Genomic DNA, 19,956 nt, shown 5'->3' with positions numbered 1-19,956 from the left:
CACACACACACACACACACACACACACACACACAAATAAATTAATTATCATGGCTTCTTTTTTCAGGTGTCACTATTTTTTTTTTTTAGAATTTGTTAGATTAAAAAACAAGTTTACTAACTTGAACATGTCTTCATTTATTAATTAATAAATCTGATTTATTTTTTTCACTTCTAGATTTACATGGTAATGAGTATGACCTGAGTCACCTGATCCGGGATCAAGATGACTACCCATGGAATCCCATAAACACAGATTCGGGCACATCAAGGAGGTTTTATATCAACGTCTGCAAACCCCTCCCACGTGTAGATGAGTGTCCAGGTGAGAAATTAATAGGTTTAGATAGACATAAGAGAATTTGACGTTGACGAGGATTTGACACAACAAGGGCTGCAGCAATTCATTGATTATTTTGAATAATTTGTTTATAAAAAATTCTCGATACAAACTTTAAGGCACGGCTCTGTAGCTCGCCATTGTCACCATGGAAACGCCAACGAGAGCGTTTCACCCACATTTGCGACTAAAGCAGACTTGCAATGCAAACATGTTTAGGAGCAGCTACTGAATAAAAATTCTGACAACATTAAGCCCACACAGGGGACTGTTTTAAACAGAAACACCAACAACAGCAGCGGAGACTATGACGTTGGCACAGTTTAATGTGAAGCCAGAGTCTGTTTACACACTGCAAAGAGCAAAGAGACTGAGTCAATGCTGAGAAGATGAGCGCAGGTAGAGTTAAAGAACACGTGTTTCTAGCGCCCAAAAAAGCAGCTGTTCTGGTGACCACCATTTAAACTTTTACTTTTACCAAAGCCCCTGATCAGCAAACTCCAATGTGAAGACAAACAAACTTTGTATCTGTTCCTTTCACAGCCATTTGTTTTAAACAGCGAAAAATCTGCAGTAATCCTCCAGAAGTTGTATTAAAATATGCAGATGAACTGTTAACCTAGTCTGATACCACATTTAAATTGTACAGGTTGCTGGTTAACTGATTTTCAATTCAATTCAATTCAATTTTATTTATATAGCGCCAAATCACAACAAAAGTCGCCTCAAGGCCTTCATTTACAATTTATTGTTATAAAATACACCCAGTTAAGTCTGACATATATGTTTTTTGATAGACTTACTTCATTTACTTGGTGTAAATAAGCAGAGCAGAGAATAAGAAGAGTCTTCCATTGGAGATTGGTGATTAATATTGCTTTGAGTGGAACGGGTTAATGAACCCTAACTGATGCAGTGAGTAGCTTCTCTCTTTGTAAACAACCACGTTGCCATTCTGTGAGTGGAGAAGAGATTTTACTCCGTTTCACAAAGGTCAAATTATTGGCTTGCATCAAGCAAAGAAAGTAACTTAGAATATGAAACTACAGAAACTGGTTTAGAAACTGTGCAATGCATTTATGAAAATCTGTAACCAAAGTGGGGAAATGGAATCTTTCAGGAACTGATGTGGTCCAATAAAAAAAAAAAAAAAGAAAAATCTTGGATGCTGACTGTTAGAGATCAATTAAAAAACCAAATAATTAAAAGAAATCAACATTTGAAATCACAGCTATGTTTAACATTCGGAAAGCACTTCTACTTACGGTACAAAGTCAATGACCAAGTTTTTCCACAAATGAAAGAAAACTTTATGCAGCTGTCTGACTCTTCCATCATCAATACAAGTTCTTAACATTTAATTCAGCTCTGGATGTAAATAAATGTTGTGATGTTTATAAAAATCATCTCACAGCAAATGCATGTTGTCATCAAAGCTAAATAAAAACTATGAATGACTGTTTTTTGGTTTATTGTTTTGTTTTTTGGAAAGGCATTTTCCTAAATGCTAGACTGTAAGGATGGCACGGGATATTATTGGAAAAATGCAGGCAAATAGTTAGAGTATAACATTTTGTATTGTCTGCAGTGGGCTTTTTGGGATCCTGCGTTGTCATTGATGGCAAAGGATACAACCTGGGATACATCCAGTCCAGCCCACAGGCAGCAGAAGATGGCTCCATCAGCGTCGTGTACCAGAATGGAGACAAATGCGGGTCTTCGTCCCAGTACTCAACTCGCATCATCTTTCAGTGTGATGAAAACCCGGTGAGTGTTTTTAGACTCTTGAACTAACCCAGTCATAATGATCACAAGATGACTATTTGATATTATTATAATATAAATGTTTTAGTTGTGTGGACCAGATTTGGTAGGAAAAATGTGATGTTTGTTTTCTGGTTTCTTATTGCGATAGAGGCTAAGTGAGAAAACTTGTACTGTTTATTTTAGTGCTATCTTCAGTAGCACTGTTAAAGACTTTAACTCACTAACTGAAAGCTATTTCTATTTGCTATTTATTTGTTTGAGATGTGTACCGAATTAATCTCTGAATACCTTTTGTTGCTTTTTCTGGTCTGGTCTGTTTTAGGCAAATCACAAATAAAAATTCATTTTTTTCTTTTAAATGTTGCATGTTCAGCTCGACCTGTAGCAATTTCTTTTAATCTAAATTTTGATTATTTGTGTCCATTTGTATTTACTTCAAGGGCTCCCCCATGTTTGACCGTATAGATGGTTGTGAATATGTCTTCATCTGGCGGACGTCAGAGGCCTGCCCTATCAGGAAGTCACAAGGTAAAAACGTCTGTGACAGTGGACAGAAAATGTTACTTAAGGTTAAACATAGAGACAAAATCTGAACATTTTAGCATTTGCTCCACCGTGGAAATGGACAATAAATTGTCCGATCTTTCCCTCATAGGTGCTGACTGTCGAGTTCGTGACCCTAAGAGTGGCTATGAATTTGATCTGAGCCCTCTGAAAGGTAGAGATTACACCCTAAATGCTGCCAAGTACACTTACTATCTTTCAATCTGCAGCGGACTCAAAGCAGATGTTTGCACCCAAAAAAAGACAAAAGGTGAAACTGTCTCCTCCTGCCAAGTTGCCGGAGAAAGACATAAGATCGCAGGTATGGAAAGAGAGAATTTCTTATACAGTGTAATGTTTAATCTATGTCATTTTTATAGTACTCATGTTTTTGAATTTTCGCTTGTGTGAACACAGGAATGGCAAACCAGGTGCTAACTTATGTTGGAGACCAGATCATCCTGAACTACACCAGTGGAGAGATCTGCCATAAAGTCTATCAGAGGTCTACCAATATCTACTTCTCCTGCAACCCTGACAGGAATCCTGTAAGTTTAACACACACAGAAAATCTGCTCCTCCTATGTAGCTTTGAAGGGGTTGTTAACAGAGAGCAACAGATCAGATATCTGTAAGACTGACTGGTGACTGAGTGACAGTTTTGCACTTGGAGATTTGTGGTTGAAAGAATCACCCTGTGGTTTGTCTCCACATAAATGACCACTGTGTTTCAGGGCCTGCCTTCTGCACACATTACTGTTAGTTGCAGAATTGATCTCTGAATAGATAAAAAATATAAACAAGATGTATACAAAAAAAAAAATTAACATCTCTGTGATTCAGTTTTTTTGGGTTTTTGTTTAGTATTTTTTTACACATAATGTTGGGCCGTTATTTTTCATGACACACAGAGGTCTTCTAAGCTCTTAAGCAATGGTGTCTAATGCTACTTCACTTTTTCAGGGAGAACCGGAGTATATTAGGGAGACTCCAGACTGCACCTATTTGTTCAACTGGCCCACTGCACTGGCCTGTGTCCCAGTCAAGACCACCAGCTGCTCTTACAAGTAAGTAGTCCTCGTGTCATTATTCTCTTCCAATTTTTTTATTTTTTTTTTTTTTTTTTTTATATGTAAGGTTTTATTTTTATATAAGGTGTCATTTGCATGGTGTTGGGTCTGCGCTTCCACAAGCCCCGCTTGTTTAGAAACGTATTCTCGTTAAAGACAAGCAAGGCAACAAGACGAACATCTTTAACTGGTTTTACTTGCACGAGGGAGGCCCCGGTCGGTGTCTAAGAAAAGCACTCTGAATCAAACCGCAGAATGACCCCAACTCTGGCCTCCGCTTGCCGCCTTTTATTGAAAACAGTTACAGTACACACAAGCACCTCTCATTGTAAAGTCCCCCATTGGTTCTACAAGATAAGGCACTATGTGTGTATGTGTGTGCACATGTATGCATGTGCGAGACTGTGTGTATGTGAGTGTATGTGTTTGTGTTTGGGGTAGAGATGGCACGATACCACTTTTTTATGTCCGATACCGATACCGATATCATAAATTTGGATATCTGCCGATACCGATATTAATCCGATATAGTGTGTTTTTTAATCAATAAAACTGTTTTTTTAATATCTTGCTGCATTTTGTATAAGTTCATACTCAAGTTTAAATAAACATCAACACTAAAGCTATTCTGTTATACCTGTATGTAAAAAATACACTGCACCCAAAATATTTCATAGTTCAGCAACACTGATCAATCTAATAAACTTAAACCTACTCCATCCTCCCTATTCTGGTATTTTAAAGAGTACTTAGCAGAAATATTAAGCAACCTAACTAATAGGGTTGCAAACTCCCAGCAAAAAAAAAATAGGGAACCACCCCCCACCCTCCACCTCATGATGCTTAATCAACGTAATCAACTTTAATTTGATGCAGTGTGAAAAAAAATGCACAGAATTAAATTATTTTTCAAGAATAATTAAATAGATTCAACATCTTTCTTCAACAGAATTGCAGACTGCACAGACGGTACCTTCCCAAAGGAAAAAGTACTATAGCTTACTAGGGTATATTAGACTTAACAGTTACTATATACAGTAATGGACTTCTATACATTTTACATCAGATTAAAACTTTGGGTGTAAGATTCAGATAATTATTTATTAAAAGCTAGACATTTTAAATGAGAATAAGAAAGAAAAGTATGTCTTTGTGCCCCCTTTTCCCTGTTCATGCCCTATCGGCCCCCCTGGCTACACTTTGCTAGATCCGCCCCTGCACAGTTACCAGCCGTCAGCTACGTAGAAAAGGATCCTGGTGTAGAAAGTAATATTAAATAAATTCTAACAACAGCTTGTGAAGCTTAAACGTGCTGCTGTTGTTCAGCCGCTGGTTTCCTCTTTCTGGTGCAAAGTGGGCCAAAAACAAACAAGAGAGACGGACTCGCGACAGAAAAGCCGATCAGCTGATCGTTAAGCAGTTTCACGATTGAAGTAGCGGCAGGAAGGTGAGGGAGAGAGAGAGGCAGTCGCTCCATATATCGGTTGTTAAGCTTAACGTGGGAACGCTTTACAAACATTCAGAGATGAACTTACACACTTGCTTTACTTCTCTCTGGGATAACTTCCTCGGAGATGAAATGCTGGATTGCTAGCGAGGCTACAAATACACACAGCAGCTCTATGACGTGAGCGCACTGCTCCAACGTGCTACGGTTATGAGCCGAGTTACGCCGTGTCGCAAGTTTTGTGAGGTGCTTTTTTGATATTTAATGGATCGGATTACATTTTTTATTTCTCACCGATATCCGATCCAGCAATTTACGTCAGTATCGGACCGATACCGATACCTAATATCGGATCGGTCCATCTCTAGTTTGGGGGTGCGTGTATGTGACCTGCTCACCAAAAGGATCATAAAAGCAGGAAGTTTACTAAGCAACAAACAGAACCCTCACATAGATGTCCCTACAATAAAACACTTCAGCCTCCCCAGCAACAAACTGGCTGGAGAGGTGGTCAGAGACAAAGGAATGTCTTTGATCCTACAGTTTGAACTAAGACTTGCAAATTTAAGTAACATAATGACAACATTTAACAATTTGACTCCAACACATGGACTTCTTTTTTTCTTATACTGTATGTAGTTTGTATAACTTAGTAGAATTTAATTATCATTTACAGAAAGGACCACAGTTCAGAATTTTCACCTTTTTCCCTGTTTTCTTGTCAGTGATGATCAGGGTCGCTCGTACGACCTCTCACCTCTGGCTATGGACTCTGGGAACTGGGAGGCAGAACTTCCCACTGGGGACACGAATAAACAGTATTACATTAACGTCTGTAGGTCGCTGGTGAAGCAGAAAGGTTGGTGTAAAGGATACAGTAATGTCATTACATCTAGCTCTGGTTTAGAGTTTAAATATAATTCTGGCCCAAATTTCTGTGTCTTGAAATCCACTGAAAATCCTTCTCCTTGCTACAGACCCATGGAAGTGTCCCTCCACTGCAGCGTCATGCCTGAAGGTTGGAGATAAATATTTGAGTCTGGGTCAGGTCCATTCTGGTCCTACGTGGGACGGAAATGTCCTAATGCTGCAGTACACCAGCGGCCAGGCTTGTCCAGATGGAAGCCGCAACAGGACCAGTATCATCCGCTTCCAGTGTGACAAAGACAAAGTGGTAAGAACTGGACTTAAAAGATGGTCAGCTAAAATGTCTGATGGCAGTCAGGCTGTAAAGCATGCAGTAAACAGTTTGTTGAGCATCAAATGGCTTTGTAAACTGCACATGAGTGGGAATGTAGGATCCATGTAGAAGAGGCTCACTGCTTTTTCACCGTAGGGTCCAAATTTGAGTTATTTTAAAATATAAAAAAATAAAAAACGTGTATTTATATGCCCCACATAGAGCTCTCGGCCTTCTCTGATCTCTGAGATTGAAGACTGTGTGTACACCTTCCTGTGGCGAACAGCTACTGCCTGCCCTCTAAATAGTGTCCAGCATGACAACTGCAGAGTCACCAACCCTGTTACAGGTCAGAAACACACACTTTCTCCTCATATCATCTTTGTTTATTTTGATATACCTGCCGGAGTGATAAAAGGAGAATGTTATGGTAATATGGTAATATGCATTTAAATTTAAGTTCTCAAAAAGCATCTGCTTTCCCTTTTTATTCCTCTTTATGTCTGTTGATCTCTGGTATTCTCTTAAGAGTGTGTAAAGATGTGCACAAGTTAAATATCTATCTCTAAATAGCCACAGTGCTAAACCATGACATCTTCCACAGGTCATTTATTTGACCTGAACCCCTTGAAGAAGGATGAGGGTTACACTGTGCACCATCATAAGGACCAGAAGGTGGTGTTCCGCATGAACATCTGTGGATCTGTGGCCAACACTAGTTGCAGCCCTGACACAGGTACGTCACTGCAATCGACGAGTTGTTAATTTAGCCGCACCACATTTCTGGATTATATTAGCCAATTTCTCATTGCAAAAAATGAAAGATCTACCAAGGTGAAAAGTATACTTGGATTATTTTAATTCTATGAATTTGTGAAAAATCAGCAGTGGTGGTAGCTTTTATTTGGTATGCGGTTCACATATTTCTCTGGTCTAGGGCATCTCTCAGTTGAATATTATACAGTTTGGCGCAGATAAATTTGACTCTGTTGTGCAATCATGTCGATGCGAGTCTAGCAGATCATTTCTCTTCAGTCACTGAGACGATGAGAGGTCTCATTGAGTCAGAGTGTGTATACAGGAGTCACTTTCAGGCAATCAGTTCTGCTTTTAACCAGTCAGTTACTTTATAAAGAAAACAAAGCGCCTCTGTAGTTGGGAGAGATTGCTTCCTTCAACTTTCATCTGGTTACTGTTTAGTCTTGCTTAGATATTCAGAAAGTTTATGAAACACCAAGAACATGCGTCATAGCTGTCTGTCTGCGACAGAAGCAACAAAGGAAACCCAAAGAGACACTTGAATTTCCAGGTTCTCTCAAATTATTGACCGCTCGCTTACCAGAGAGTAAAAAATGGTCTGGATTTGTAACTTTGATGATGGCTATGCTAAGAAATGTTTAATCAGCATCAGATACACAGTGGGGGAGAATAATATGTGGCAATACAAGTGCAGTAAGATCATGGTTCGAATGCTCAACAATGGGATATATTTGCAGTCCTGAAAAAAATACTATTAATTAAAAAGTAATAATAAAAATAAATCCCAGAGTCTGAGCTGAATTTGATCACTCACTCACTGGGAAATATAAATATCTCAAAAAACATTGAGCGGTCAGCAGATTTCCAGCTGCTAGAACTGATCTATGGAATATTTATATTTTTGTGTTTTGCATTTAAAGCTTTCTGAATGATCTCCATGGAAATGTGTTATAGCTGTGTGCATTAAGGAAGGCAGTGATGATGTCAGTGGTGGTAAGGTGAGCAGTAAGCTCTCATACAAGGACCATGTTCTGGAGCTCACCTATGAAGAAGGAAGTCCATGCCCAGCAAACCGTAGACTCACCCACAGCACCGTCATCAGCTTCATCTGCAGGTACATTATCCTCCATTTGCATCTTAATTTTCATCTATAACTACATCAAGCATAGAGCAGGGCTCACATTTTCTCAAACCCTACGTCGTTCAGGAATAGCAAACTGTAAAATTTAAAGTGCCCCTTAAGAAAAAATTCATACCTGTATACATTGTAATACTGTGTGTCATTTGTTTCCTCCAATTTCCCTAAATGTAAAACCTACTTGAATTAATCCTTTATTTCAGAGTGTAAGAGCTTTATTGTTGAATTAGTGCTTAATTTTCATCTTTTAAATAAGATTAAACTGATTACAAGTATTTACAGATTTGTTAAACACCTTTTTAATGCATCCTTGGTGATTTTAATATATTTATTAAAAATAACTGAGCCTTGTTTTGAATGTTTTGTTTGTGCAGGCCAGCTAGCATGAGCTCAGCCCCCTCAGAGCCAGTGCTGATTGACTCAAACACTGAAACGTGCACGCACTTCTTCGCTTTCCACACACCGCTGGTTTGTGAGCAGCCTGTAAGTATGTTTGTGTGAGAGAAGACTCGCCTGTCCAACACGGGTGGAAAAGGAATGTACTTTTGTAATAACAGTTTTTTTTAAAGTAAAGTTATTGTTTTCCCTTGTAGTAAATTAAGTAGAAAAGTGCTGTATAAGAGCTACTCCAGCTACCATGAGTACTCAAAGCGCTTGTCTCATTCACCCTTTCTTACAAGCACTTTTTCTATACTTAAGTGCTTTCTAGCTAACAATTAGCACACCAATGGATGCAGCAGAGAGAACCTTGGTGTCACTACCTGCACACATGCAGACCCCAACCTTGTGATTAGTAGATGACCTGCTCTACGACCTGAGCTACAGCCTTACAGCTGATGTAAAATCATAAATGATTATAGCGTGTTTGTGTTTGCTGTGATATAGCCAGCTGCTTACTGTTCACAACCCAGATGAGGCAGAAAATTGTTTAGACAGAAACACTGCATACAGTCAATACAGCCTGTTGTTGTAGAGCTGCTTTTATGTTGAAAAGCTGTTTTGACATACTGCAGTTCAGTTGGAAAACGGGGTGTGCTCTTTCCTAATGTGGCACATAATTTCCCTGAGAGAAGCAAACTTAAGTTAACAGAGGCGGACAGGTCACCTGAAGTCAGCTTCTTAGGGGTCATCAAAGCAGAGGGGAATGTCCAATGATAAGCAGATGTCCCTGAAGCTTTTGTATAATCTCTAAAAGTCTGGTAACATTAGAAAATAAACATGGTTGAATTCCTGGACTCTAAAGTTGTAACTGTTTGATGTCTCATGACTTAGTATGGTTTTATGTTCTAAAAAGTGATTTTCTTTTCACCTATTCCTTTAATGAAAAGGTAACTTGTTCAGTCCAGAACGGCTCTGCTCTGATAGACCTGTCTCCTCTGATTCATGTCAGCGGACACTACACAGCAACAGGTCAGTGAGATACAGGTTCACCTCTCACACCTATAGATATAGCAGAGTTGCATCATTTTGAGTTAAAATGGGGGAGTACCTGTACTACAATATGCACTGTGTCAGTCCTTCACGGTTTACATGTTCCTGTTTCTTTCTTTTCTTCTTTTGGGAATAGATGACGACGACGGCGACATTGACCCGGATAACTCTCCAGACTTCTACGTCAACATCTGCCAGCCTCTAAACCCCATCCCTGGGGTCACCTGCCCACCTGGAGCCGCTATCTGCATGGATCCATATGACGGACCACCTGTGGTGAGTTCTTTGACAAATGTTGTCCTTTACATTATTTTTAAAAAAAGGTTTAATTGCTTTGATCTGCCTTACCAAGGCAGTGACATCACATAGACTTAATGTTAATAAAATAAAAATGTATGATTTTCATTATTGTCTCTTGAAGGAAATTGGTCGCACCACCCGTGGTCCAGAGCTCAACAAATTAACAGGGGAGGTATCCATCACCTACAGCAGCTCGACAAAGTGTGCCTTCGACCCTCTACAGAACTACACTTCAACCATCGTCTTTACCTGCCAGAGAGGCCTGGAGCTGGTCAGCAGAGCTTTATAATAAGAGTATTTACTTTTTGCCAGTTCTCTTTACCCTGTTTATTTTTTTACTAACTTTATATCTCTGAACAGGGCTCTCCGCAAATGCTGAGGCTGCAGGGCTGCGTCTATTTCTTTGAGTGGGCAACCCCGGTAGTCTGTTCAGATGCCACTAACATCAGCGGCTGCCGGCTCACAGACTCTCAGCTCCAGTTCACATTTGACCTGACAAACCTCTCCAAGGAAGTCCAGGTGAGCTGATGATATACTGAACACTTTCTAACTACAGGAAGTCTATTTGATTCAAAAGTTTCACTGTAACAGAAATATGTTTTGTTTAGAAGCATAGCGAGAACAGAGCTCTGTTTGTATGTCTAGGTAAAGGGGAACTCGGGTACGTATCACATCAAAGTCTGCGGCTCAGTGGAAGAACCGGCCTGTAAGCAGAGTGCAGTGTGCCACGTTTCTGGTTCAGACAAGTTGGCATCATCATCATTTGGCATCAGTAAAAGCATGACAATGGACTTCAAACACGAAGTGCAGGGAGTGCTGATGCAGTATGGTGGAGGAGATCCCTGCCCACCAGGTAAAGGCTTCTGTAGTTAGCATAGTTAGCTTAAACTAGGTATGAAGTTAATGGGAAAAATGCTTCAAAAGACAAAAAACTGAAAGAAATGACATTTTATTGTGCACAGTCTCAAACTATATACAATATGTCATTTATTTAAGAAAAAATTACTGAACAGCATTTTTATTGGTCACTACAGCTTGCAAATAGCAGCATTTATCACAGGAAACAAAATGATGGAAGTTTGCATGTTTTCTGAGACGTTGATGTTAGAGCTTCGCTTCTTTTAGACTGAAGCTGGGACATGGTAACATGAAAGCTGAGTAATAACAAGGAAATAAGCAAAAAAACATATGATGGCTACTATAAAATATGAACTTTAACATAGTGGGTTAAACAAAAAAATACCTGACTGTAGTTGACACTCTATTAGTAGTCCAAAGAACAGCACAGATAAAAGTTTTACAGAATAGCTAATCTTATGTTTCTGTCAGCAGTGGCAGCACACATGAAGGAAAGTAATGATACATTTTGTATAGGTGCAGTATTTCTAATTAGAGCAATGCTTAGATACACTTTTAAAAAGATTAAACTGTTCTTCATGCTTTTAAAGCTTGTTGAATATTTGTTTATATGTATTTTAGCAGTCAGATTTAGTTTCCTTTTAGAGAAATTACTTATCAGTTGTGGCTTCATGTTGACGTGGGGAAAGAATACAACAAAACAAAACTAAGAACTGTATATAAAAGATGGATGTGGCCTCTTTGATGATACCTATTTCAACTCTAAATTATTGGAGGTGAGGCCAAAGGAGAGCTGCCAGCTGTAGCTACCCTTAACAACACACCTGAACCAGTTTATTATAAAGGGGTAGCGAGGTGAGGTCTTATTCTTGTATTGCATAACTTAAAGACTCAATACATTTCAGACAGGTAAAACTAAAATCCCAGTCCTTACACCTCTTACGAATGAGGAAAACAAAACTATTTTTGTATCAAGCTGTAAATGCCCATTTGTGTGAGTTTGTGCAGCTTAGGATGGGGGTCTGTGGGGGTTGGCTTCTCTTTGTCTTCTTCTAAATAACGGCATTTACTCCTTCTTGATAGTTTAACATACTTACCCTAATGCTGTGTTGTCTTCATGACCAAAACTGAAAATCTTTTTTTTCCTTTTATTTCTCTCTCCCAGCCTCGGCTAAACGTCAGTCCTCCATATTGTTTACATGCGACCATTCTGCAGGAATCGGTTCTCCAGAGCTGCTCTCAGAGACGGCAAGTTGTGCAGTCACTTTCCAGTGGCGCACCAATGCCGTTTGTACCCCAAGGAAGATGGAGTGTAAGCTCGTCAGTCAGCATAAGACCTTTGACCTCCGAGCACTGTCCTCCCTCACTGAGCCGTGGAAGTTCAGCTACAAAGGAGATTCGTAAGTGTGGTTTCGATTCCTTAATCGAAGGCAGTAAACCCACAGTTTGATTCTGGAGCTCTGCAGTCGTTCTGCACACACTTTTGATGCTTTTCCAACTTTTCACTATTTATTAGATCTAAAAGGGCCTCATATTTAGCAATACATATGCCTCATATAAGATACATTAGCCCCTTCTAAAAAGAATTTCTAAACGCATGCTGTGGTCTTATGATTCCTCACTCTTTAAAATATGGCACCTTTGTTTCTGTGGCTTCAGGTATTTCATCAACCTGTGTCAGGGTATCCGCGGTGGGCTGTTAGGCTGTCCTGAAGATGCAGCCATATGCCGCCGCACAGCAGCAGGAAAAACCGAGATCCTGGGCCGAGTTTACACGCAGAAAATGGAGGCCAATGGTGTGCAAACCATTGCAAATACTTTATGTTCATTGGTGTCATTTTGTCTAAAGGATGTTTTCACTAAACTGGGTGTTTTTTACTACCATTATCATTATTATTATTATTATTATTATTATTATTATTATTATTATTATTATTATTATTATTATTATTATTGTTGTTATTATTATTATTATTATTATCATTATTATAAAACAGTGTAGACTAAGAATTAAATATGCAAGTAAGGATCACTGATTAGACTTATATTTGTTTGCCTTTAGGTCTTGTTTTCTTCTCTCACAAGAGTGTTTTTGATGTTAGAGAACTTTATCCTGACAGTCTCAAGAGATTTCCCTTCCTCTACAGGTGGGAAGATTTTTGTGAACTATTCAGCAGGAGATGAATTGTGCCCTAAACGCCAGAAAGCCAAGACAGTAATCCAGCTGAGCTGCGGCTCCACAGTGGGACACCCCAAAATCATCAGGTAACAAAACCTCTTTTAGAGATTTTAATGTTTCCCTGCAGTAAAAATTTGATTAATTCATTTAATACAACATTGGTACTAAATTACTGTATGAAATTAACACAATGTTTAAACTGCGAACCATTTATTATCCTGTTTATTTGTTTTAAGATTCTAGCTAATTTTTAGCTAATTTTTTCAGTTTGTTTTTATTTGCTTTATTTCATAAACTTTATAAACTTTTTAGTTTTAATTACTTGATTGACATAGCATTTCTCAGCAGACTAAATGTTGTTCAATTGCATCACATTGTCTGAAATTAATGCATCAAATGCTCCCTATCGAAAAGCTCATTGTTAAATTGTCACGTGTTGTTTTTCCTGACCTGTATCTCTGTGTATATCCACATAAAAGTTGTTTTTACATTGTCTATTTTAAAACCATTTTAACTTGATACTGAATGTTTCATTTCTTTTGGGGTTTTTTCCCCACAACTCTTAGTGGCCTTGTTTTTGTTTTCTTGTTTTTAATTCTTTGAACCTGTCCTCTGCATGTTAAAATATGCCTGTTATGCTTTATTCTTAATTTTATATTTAATTTAATATCCTGTATTCTCTTGTCTGTGTGCAGGGTTGATGAGGGTTCATGTGAGTTCTTGATAGGCTGGGAGACTCTGGAAGCTTGTGCAGTGAAACCAAAAGAGGTACAGATCTTAAATGGGACCATAAAGGTTCCTAAAACTGGAGTCAGCTTCAGTCTGGGAGCGCTCTACTTCAGGTAACCGAGTCCACCTGTGTCATCCACTCATTACACCACCTCATATATAAATTTCAGTTTCAGTCACTAAGCAAAAAACACACTTCTAAAATTCTTTCTGTCACAAAAGTTTCGTTTGTTTTTTTTTCCGCCTTTTAGCCACCATCAGGCATCTGGAGACATTCGTACCAATGGGGACCGCTACATCTACCACATCCAGTTGTCTGGCATCACCAACAAGTCGCTGCCTAAATGTCTTGGTGCCAACATCTGCCAGGTGAAACTGAACGACACCTACAGGCGCAAGATTGGCTTATCCAACAAAGCCAAGTACTACATAAAAGGTAAACAGAAGAGGATTTTGATCTGTCATTCAAAACCCTTTGCAAAGCATGTGATTGGCAATGACATCAATGCATTTTAGCGTGAGTGCTTGCATTTAGTGGTCACAGCATCTTAACGTGTTTTTGTTTTTCCATCAGGAGGAAATCTGGATGTGATAGTGCCTTCTGAGTCGGAGTGTGGCCGCGCGAAGAACAAAAATGTTTCATCCACAATAAGGTTCCACTGTAACCCGTCGGCAGGTGTCGGCATCCCGGAGTTTATGCTGGAGACGGACAATTGCCAGTATCTGTTTGTGTGGCACACGAATGCTGTGTGTGATCTGACGTGAGTACATTTTTTTACAATCTGACTTTAATCCCCAGAGCCCAAAACAGTTGATAAATATGTTGAAGTCTCCTCTCCGGATTGACTTTCAGGACTGTTGAAAGGCAGATAAATGACGGTGACGAGACTCCACCTCTGTCTGGGCGGAGCCAAGCAGTGGGGGTGATGCTGAGCCTCCTGTTGGTTGTTCTAATTGTGTGTCTGATAGGGCTTCTGCTACACAAGAGAGAGAGGAGGTGAGACCATGAGTGTCCATTTTTGGTACATATATATTTTTAAAAATGTATGAAAGCCTCTTTCATAATCTCACCTGTCTGTGTCCAGGGAACTGGTGAGGCAGAAGATCGCTGGTTGTTGTAGGAGAGGAAACCAAGTCTCCTATAAATATTCCAAGGTTGGTTGAGCTAATGAATGAACGAGTTTCAAAGTTACTTTGTATTTCCCCCAGTCTAGAGATCAGAGAGCATACCGCAAGGAAGAGTCGCGAGTGGGTTACTGGCACTGACAGGGAATAAAGCCACCGCTCAGGGCGAAGCCATCGCCAAAATAACAAATGGAACAATAAAACAAAACAAAACAAAAACTTTGTAACTCCGACTCCAAAATGATCCCTCATGTTATTTAAAGGGTTTCTGTAACTTGTAACTAGAGAAGGAATATGTTATGCTGTAGTCACACCTAGGATAATGATGGCTGGAGAAAGCGGCACAACAAAAATGATTTTGACTGGGAGCCAATAACCATCAGTCTTGTTGCCTTTGAAATGGTTGCTTCAAAGATGGGGACCAGTGCGAACACTCGCAGTTAGTTTCTGCATTTAAAGCAACGTTGGTGCATCAAGGCTATCAGTTTGTGATTGAACGGGGAAAGCTAGCAAATGCATGGACTCTGTTTGTGATAATACAACAATAAACAGTGATAAATCGGCGAAAATCACAAATCTGTTGCTGTCTACATACTCAGAAATTCACATCAACTCCTTAAAGAGTCCAGGCAGAAGCTCATAGAGCTGAAATAAAAATTAACAAATGCCTGCACAAATAGTTGTGAAGCAGCTGCAGGACATGGATTTAACTCGAAATTGCCAAATGACAAAGCAGCTTTTTTAAAAAAAAACTTTGGTTAGATTTCTATATAAAACCAGAGTACAACCAGTTGGTAACCAGTGGGGTCGAGTCTGCGTTTGCAACTAAATTTGTGTGGGAATACACTATTCCAATTTGAGCAAAGACATCTGAGTATTCACTGGTGCTGTCACGCCCACTTTGAAATGGCTGTATGAAGCTGTGGTAGTGGTGTAATATTCTAGCTTTACCTGGACATGGACTTAACTTTTTCTTAAAAAAGTAATAAAGTAATGATAATAATAAATAAAAAAGGAAAACCTAAGGATTACATGTTGCATGACCAGTGATAACCAATGATTAACCACTAGGGTTATTTTTATAATTTAGCAAATATTCAAAAAGCCATAGCATGCTACAAATCAGATACTCTAGTGAAGCTTTTTTTAGCCATCATGAAGATGATTAAAAATGTATTATTCATCTTATTGTTTGTGCCTTTTAAATACTCAGGTCAGCACAGATGAAGAAGGGGGAGAGGAAGAGATGGAATGGCTGATGGAGGAGGTCGATGCTCCTCCCACATCTTCATCATCTTTGCACCGTGGCAAGAATAACCAAAGCAACGGTCACATCAAGACCAAGCCGGTGAATACAGAGGGTCTGCGGTCGTTCTCACTGGACGAGCAGGATGACGACAGCGAGGACGAGGTGCTGAGTGTCCCCGGGGTACGAGTGATTAAATCGTCAGGACTCTCCAAGCAATCTATGGCTCATCACAGCGCCTTCTTGCAAGTCAGTTCTTTGTCTTTTTCTCTGGTATCATCTCAGTCGGTTATGGTAGCAATTATTGCAAGCGTTGCTCTCAAAAGCTCACAGAAGTCTTTTATTTCAGGAGGAGAGCGACGAGGACCTGGTGGGCCTCCTGGACGAGTCTGATAGGAAAAGGAAGAGCAGCAAACCTCGCTCTTCTGGCCTTAACCACGGTAACAACACGGCAGCAAACAGGAAACGGGAAGAAGACGACAGTGACGAGGACCTCCTCAGGGTGTGATGTCACTCTGTCCTTCCTGGTTCTCTCCATCCAATCTGAACTCTTCTCTCTCAGTGAATGTCTCCATAATAGCAACAGTGAAATGCCAACAACACACTGAAGACAGAAACCTTTCCTTTCTTTAGGGATATATTTTTATTGGGCTGCACCTTCATTTGGCCTCCACGGACTCAGTCCAGTTCACCGTCCACATATAGTTTTTATTTATTGACAGCTCATTTAAAGTGTTCTTAAGGCTCTTTTGAACTCCACCATATTGTCTTTCATAATCCCGATACTTCAGCCTCGCCACATTTGTCTGATGAAGAACGAAATGGCCAGTTGAGGCTCTTAAAATCGACTCTGGGAGCACGCAAAGCTTCTTTCTAATGTGATTTCCGACTTGATGTATCAACTAGACAAGTCACCATAACCATGTGCACCAAACAGTAAACAATGATACCACAACACTATCATTACAAGAAGGGAAAATCTGATATCATCACTGAAATGAGGCATGATAAGATGTGAATGAAAATTAAGTTCTATTTCTATCTTCTATTTTCTTCTGGTGTTTTGAACTGAGGCTGTGCCATTGTTTTCCTACCTTGATTAATGGTACTAACACTGGTTGCGTGTCTGCTTGTGGACTGGGTGAAGGTATTTAATAAGGAAGACTTTTGTTCCTTTTGCTGTCCATTGGCCCGCAGGTACTTTATGAAAAAACTGTCATGATATTTATTCCCATAGCTTAGGCAGTGAAGGTGCCAGCTTCTTTCTAAAAAGGGAATGAAGACACCAGTTTGTCTTTTCGTGCTGTTTACAGTTGCTTTTATAGCAGACCCGTTTTCCCTTCTTTGCCCTCGAAAAGAAAGCACGATGCCTTCAAACTGATGAATTTACTTTGCATTTTCATCTATGAATCATGTCCAGCAACGGATTGAATTTCTTTCTTTTTTTTTTTTTTGTCTTGATTTGATCACAGATCTTGTAAATAGATGATAATGTTCTATAATATGGACATTTCGTTTATAGTCTTCACCGGTGAATTGTTCACACGTTTGTTTTGGTGATTATTTAACTGCTCGCCCGAGCTGATTATGTTTGTTTCTCTGTTCTGTGTGAAAATGGAGATGGCCTTAAGTATGAATGGATGGTTGAAGAAAGTTGAAAGTGAAACTGGAGGCGTTCCTTTGGATTGATTTGGTCCCCTCCCCTCCTGTTCAAGCCATATTTCTACTGCCACCCCTGGCACTAATGTAGGGAAATCGATTATTTTTTTTCTTTTTCTTGCTCGTATGCTCTTGTACTTTACAGGCTCGGTTGTGGTACTCAGATCTGATTGCTGCGTGAAAAGTGAAGCCAACTTTTCGTAGTGCTGAAATCCGCCCCGTTCAGCCAAATGCATGATGCAAAAGATGGTAGTGAAACTAAAATGCAGGATGTTGACCAATATATGTTTTGCTTTTTTTCACAGAGGATGTCAGTAATAATGGAAACCTACTTCATGCCATATTTCCACATGAGAGTAATTAAATCTGTAAGCTTGCACAGTGTAAACACAGCGTTTGGGTGAGATTGATTTTTCTAAACAGAGCTCAGACCGGGTGAATTTAAAAAACAAACACACCTCAAATACGGTGATTTTTATGGACACATGATCATCACAAAAAACAATTAGGTTGGATTATTCTGTTTTCACTTCACTCTTCTTTCTGATGTGCGGAGCAGCTGAAAGCCAATAAAATAGCTGCTGTTAATCTCAATTTTTTCCCAGTTAATTGGTTTAGAGAAAAGTAGCACACCCTCATAAAAGAAGGTGGACTTTTTAAAAATCGTTTAAAAAAAACAAAACAAAACTGAAAGTCTATTTTCTAAGTTTCCACTAATTAATCAGATTTGGTTGGCTGGTCAAATTGACTGAAATGTCAGTTTAAAATTTGGCAAACTCCCTGAAGACATCAAGTCTAAAGATTTAGCCTTATTACTGCTAACAGGGAGGCGCATTTAAAGCTAAAATGATTTTTTCATTGAAATAATCTGTACTATTCTTTGGTTTTGACTCCTCTACTATAAACAACTGTTTGCTTTCACTGGCAATAATAAGTTTTGAGTTTCAGCCTTTTAATTGGAACAAAAAAGATATCTGAAAACTGTGTCGCTGCTTGTATAACCAGGAAGTATGGTGAGCTGCAGCCCTTGGTAGCATAAATCTTTATCTCTGTACATCAGTAATAACTTCTCATTTTCTCCAACTGGGGAAAGGAGGTGAACAATCCTGAGCTTAATTAAATCACTTTGCAGTGCATCTGTTGATCCATAGCCAGACATTTACTACCACAAAAAAACGTGCCCTTGATCGTATATTCATCACACTAGGTGCCGTTGCATTGCTGGTGTAGATTAATATTTGTGTTTTCTCAGTATTCAAATGTGAGTTTATTGCTAAAACCTCAATAACAAAGATTTGCCATTCAGGGTATTTCTAAAGCTTTGTACACATAATTGTTAAGCAAGTTTTTGTATGATGCCACGTGCCCAAAAAACACTGAAAAAATAATGAGAAAAAGCATTTAATAAAATAATTGTCATTTGCACTGTAAACTTCAGTATTTCACATAAAGGGGTTCGAGGAGTGTTGTGATAGCAAAGAGTAGAGCAAACAAATCGCACTCCTCCTTTTGCTTTTTCTGTTTGTCTCTGATTACAAACTGAACATTTCCAAAGCAGCTTTTGACATTTTAAAACTCTCTTAATAAACTCTCTTATCATATAATCATATTATTGTGCTACTGATCTGAAATTCGGAACAGTGCAAGTATATCTACTTTTAACAGCTTAAAGAATGAGAGTACACGGCACATGGTCAGGTTTCCAGAAAACATGACAGTGACATTGGTAACAGGTGAAATATTTATGATCAGTATTTATCATAAAATATGATTGTAACGAAGACTTTTTATAAACTTTCCTTTTACGTGTTCGTTCATTCAGCGTGTGGTTTTGCTATATGAACTTGAGCTGTTTTTCTTAAAGTTTTTTACCAGAATCCTGACCCTGTTAGTCTGAGAGTTGAATTGGAAGTGTCTATCTGTGTTTGGCACTTTGTAATCATCTCTCCTGAGTCTCAACATTGTAGCACTCCTCATTTCAGAGTAGCAGGAGGTAAAGTTTGTGAAGTTATTTGTTCATTGTTGCATTAAATTTGTTTCTGCTTTGCACCAAAGTTCCCGTGGCTCATCTGCATGGTACTGTACTGAACCATCTCTTTCTTGAAATTATTACTGGACATTCTTGTGCTTTTTTTTTTGTTTGTTTGTTTTTGTCCACAGTCATGGAAACATTTGGGTATGATGAA

At 39.1% G+C, this 19,956-nt stretch overlaps 1 protein-coding gene across 1 annotated transcript in view; it reads left to right on the top strand.

Moving 5' to 3' along the window:
- The window catches only part of igf2r (insulin-like growth factor 2 receptor), a 46,939-nt gene that overhangs the window by 26,742 nt on the left and 241 nt on the right, over window positions 1-19,956 (top strand). The window contains exons 24-50 of the mRNA XM_031756266.2: window positions 178-324; window positions 1,928-2,106; window positions 2,547-2,634; window positions 2,762-2,971; window positions 3,067-3,197; window positions 3,613-3,716; window positions 5,892-6,025; window positions 6,144-6,340; window positions 6,569-6,695; window positions 6,951-7,082; window positions 8,060-8,219; window positions 8,618-8,726; window positions 9,572-9,653; window positions 9,811-9,950; window positions 10,096-10,245; window positions 10,335-10,493; window positions 10,620-10,827; window positions 11,998-12,232; window positions 12,492-12,628; window positions 12,980-13,097; window positions 13,707-13,853; window positions 13,992-14,176; window positions 14,315-14,501; window positions 14,594-14,737; window positions 14,826-14,895; window positions 16,079-16,360; window positions 16,461-19,956. The exon at window positions 16,461-19,956 is cut by the window's right edge and continues 241 nt beyond it. Of these exons, the coding sequence (XP_031612126.1) occupies window positions 178-324; window positions 1,928-2,106; window positions 2,547-2,634; window positions 2,762-2,971; window positions 3,067-3,197; window positions 3,613-3,716; window positions 5,892-6,025; window positions 6,144-6,340; window positions 6,569-6,695; window positions 6,951-7,082; window positions 8,060-8,219; window positions 8,618-8,726; window positions 9,572-9,653; window positions 9,811-9,950; window positions 10,096-10,245; window positions 10,335-10,493; window positions 10,620-10,827; window positions 11,998-12,232; window positions 12,492-12,628; window positions 12,980-13,097; window positions 13,707-13,853; window positions 13,992-14,176; window positions 14,315-14,501; window positions 14,594-14,737; window positions 14,826-14,895; window positions 16,079-16,360; window positions 16,461-16,619 (4,121 nt within the window). The 3' untranslated portion in view covers window positions 16,620-19,956. The remainder of the gene's footprint in view (window positions 1-177; window positions 325-1,927; window positions 2,107-2,546; window positions 2,635-2,761; window positions 2,972-3,066; window positions 3,198-3,612; window positions 3,717-5,891; window positions 6,026-6,143; window positions 6,341-6,568; window positions 6,696-6,950; window positions 7,083-8,059; window positions 8,220-8,617; window positions 8,727-9,571; window positions 9,654-9,810; window positions 9,951-10,095; window positions 10,246-10,334; window positions 10,494-10,619; window positions 10,828-11,997; window positions 12,233-12,491; window positions 12,629-12,979; window positions 13,098-13,706; window positions 13,854-13,991; window positions 14,177-14,314; window positions 14,502-14,593; window positions 14,738-14,825; window positions 14,896-16,078; window positions 16,361-16,460) is intronic.

This window comes from Oreochromis aureus, linkage group 15, assembly GCF_013358895.1.
Source record: "Oreochromis aureus strain Israel breed Guangdong linkage group 15, ZZ_aureus, whole genome shotgun sequence".
Taxonomy (NCBI): Eukaryota; Metazoa; Chordata; class Actinopteri; order Cichliformes; family Cichlidae; genus Oreochromis; species Oreochromis aureus.
This window is presented reverse-complemented; position numbering and strand designations above follow the sequence as displayed.